The following is a 1,111-nucleotide window of genomic DNA, read 5'->3' on the forward strand; positions in this document are numbered from 1 at the left end:
AAACCGTACAACGAGCCGACACGACTTTCACGACCGACCAATGCGATTCTGGCAGACGGAGGTGTTGGCCAACTTGTAAAGCGACTGCTTCGAAAGCGTCGCCATCGGCAACGTACGTAATTTCTTGTGGAGTGGGCGGGTGAAGAGGAGCCTACCTGGAAAACATTAACCAAGTTCCTGGTTTGATTGCAGCATTTGAAGCGAACCGACGTTTGAAGCGGCGAAAACGAACCAAGGAACAATGAAAAGGGGGCTCAAGGCCTACATGTATTGAAGCTCATGCCTGTCCTAGTTTCGGCAAAGCTTCAGTTTCTTGCGCGATCGCTGTTTCTTCGACACCTTCGACTTTTTCGACTTCTTCGGCGTCATGGAAACCTCAGCAGCAATGCGATAGACGGCGTAGACACGCTTGAGCCAATCCAACTTGCAGACAGGTTCCAACGAACACGGCGGATCTGCAGATTCGTTGTAATCGTCGAAGATCATCACCGAGAACTCCTGTTTCGCAGGATCATGATTAACCACAAGCGCGAAGCAGTGTTCGACGTAGTGCTGAGCCGCATGGACGATGTAGGAGCCATCCGGAAACTGGGGTGCCTTGCGTTTCAGCTCAGCCACGATCATCATCGAGAACTTCTGTACCTTCTTGAACAGTTGAAGATAATCCAGCGGGACTCCTTCCGCACGGATGAAGTTGAAAAACGCGTCAATCTTACGCGTGAACGCGCCGTTGGGGAAACCCTTCTTCTGGGCACGGCAGAAGCGGTTCCAGTGTCCACTGTTAACCAGGCCGTCCTGCACAAGCCCGTAGCAAGCCGCTTGGAACGAGTTCAGAAAGCGCAAGTTCGTCTCCGATGTCCCAGCTCCGCGGAAGTGACGATCAAAGTATTGTAAAACGGAATATGCTTGAAGGAGTTAATCCACGCGTTCACCTGGTTCATACACCATTAGACATCCTTCAAGTTCTCAGGCCACTCCCATGTCAGCTGAACACCCTCCGTCTCCCATTCAACCAAGAATGCAACGTGTGGTAGCTCACCATAGTGATCGATGAGAAGACGCACTTGCCATACCTGATCTGGGTCGAACGGGGCATTGGCCTTGTAGCAAA

At 51.7% G+C, this 1,111-nt stretch overlaps 1 protein-coding gene across 1 annotated transcript; it reads right to left on the bottom strand.

Moving 5' to 3' along the window:
- Positions 1-288: 288 nt before the first annotated feature.
- Positions 289-948, bottom strand: PPTG_19523 (hypothetical protein; the record flags this gene model as incomplete). Its single annotated transcript, XM_008917943.1, has 2 exons — positions 289-863; positions 933-948. The coding sequence occupies 2 exons, from the start codon at positions 946-948 to the stop codon at positions 289-291; spliced, it is 591 nt and encodes a 196-aa protein (XP_008916191.1).
- Positions 949-1,111: the final 163 nt, after the last annotated feature.

The sequence above is a fragment of the Phytophthora parasitica genome (assembly GCF_000247585.1).
Source record: "Phytophthora parasitica INRA-310 unplaced genomic scaffold supercont2.126, whole genome shotgun sequence".
Classification (NCBI taxonomy): Eukaryota; Oomycota; class Peronosporomycetes; order Peronosporales; family Peronosporaceae; genus Phytophthora; species Phytophthora nicotianae.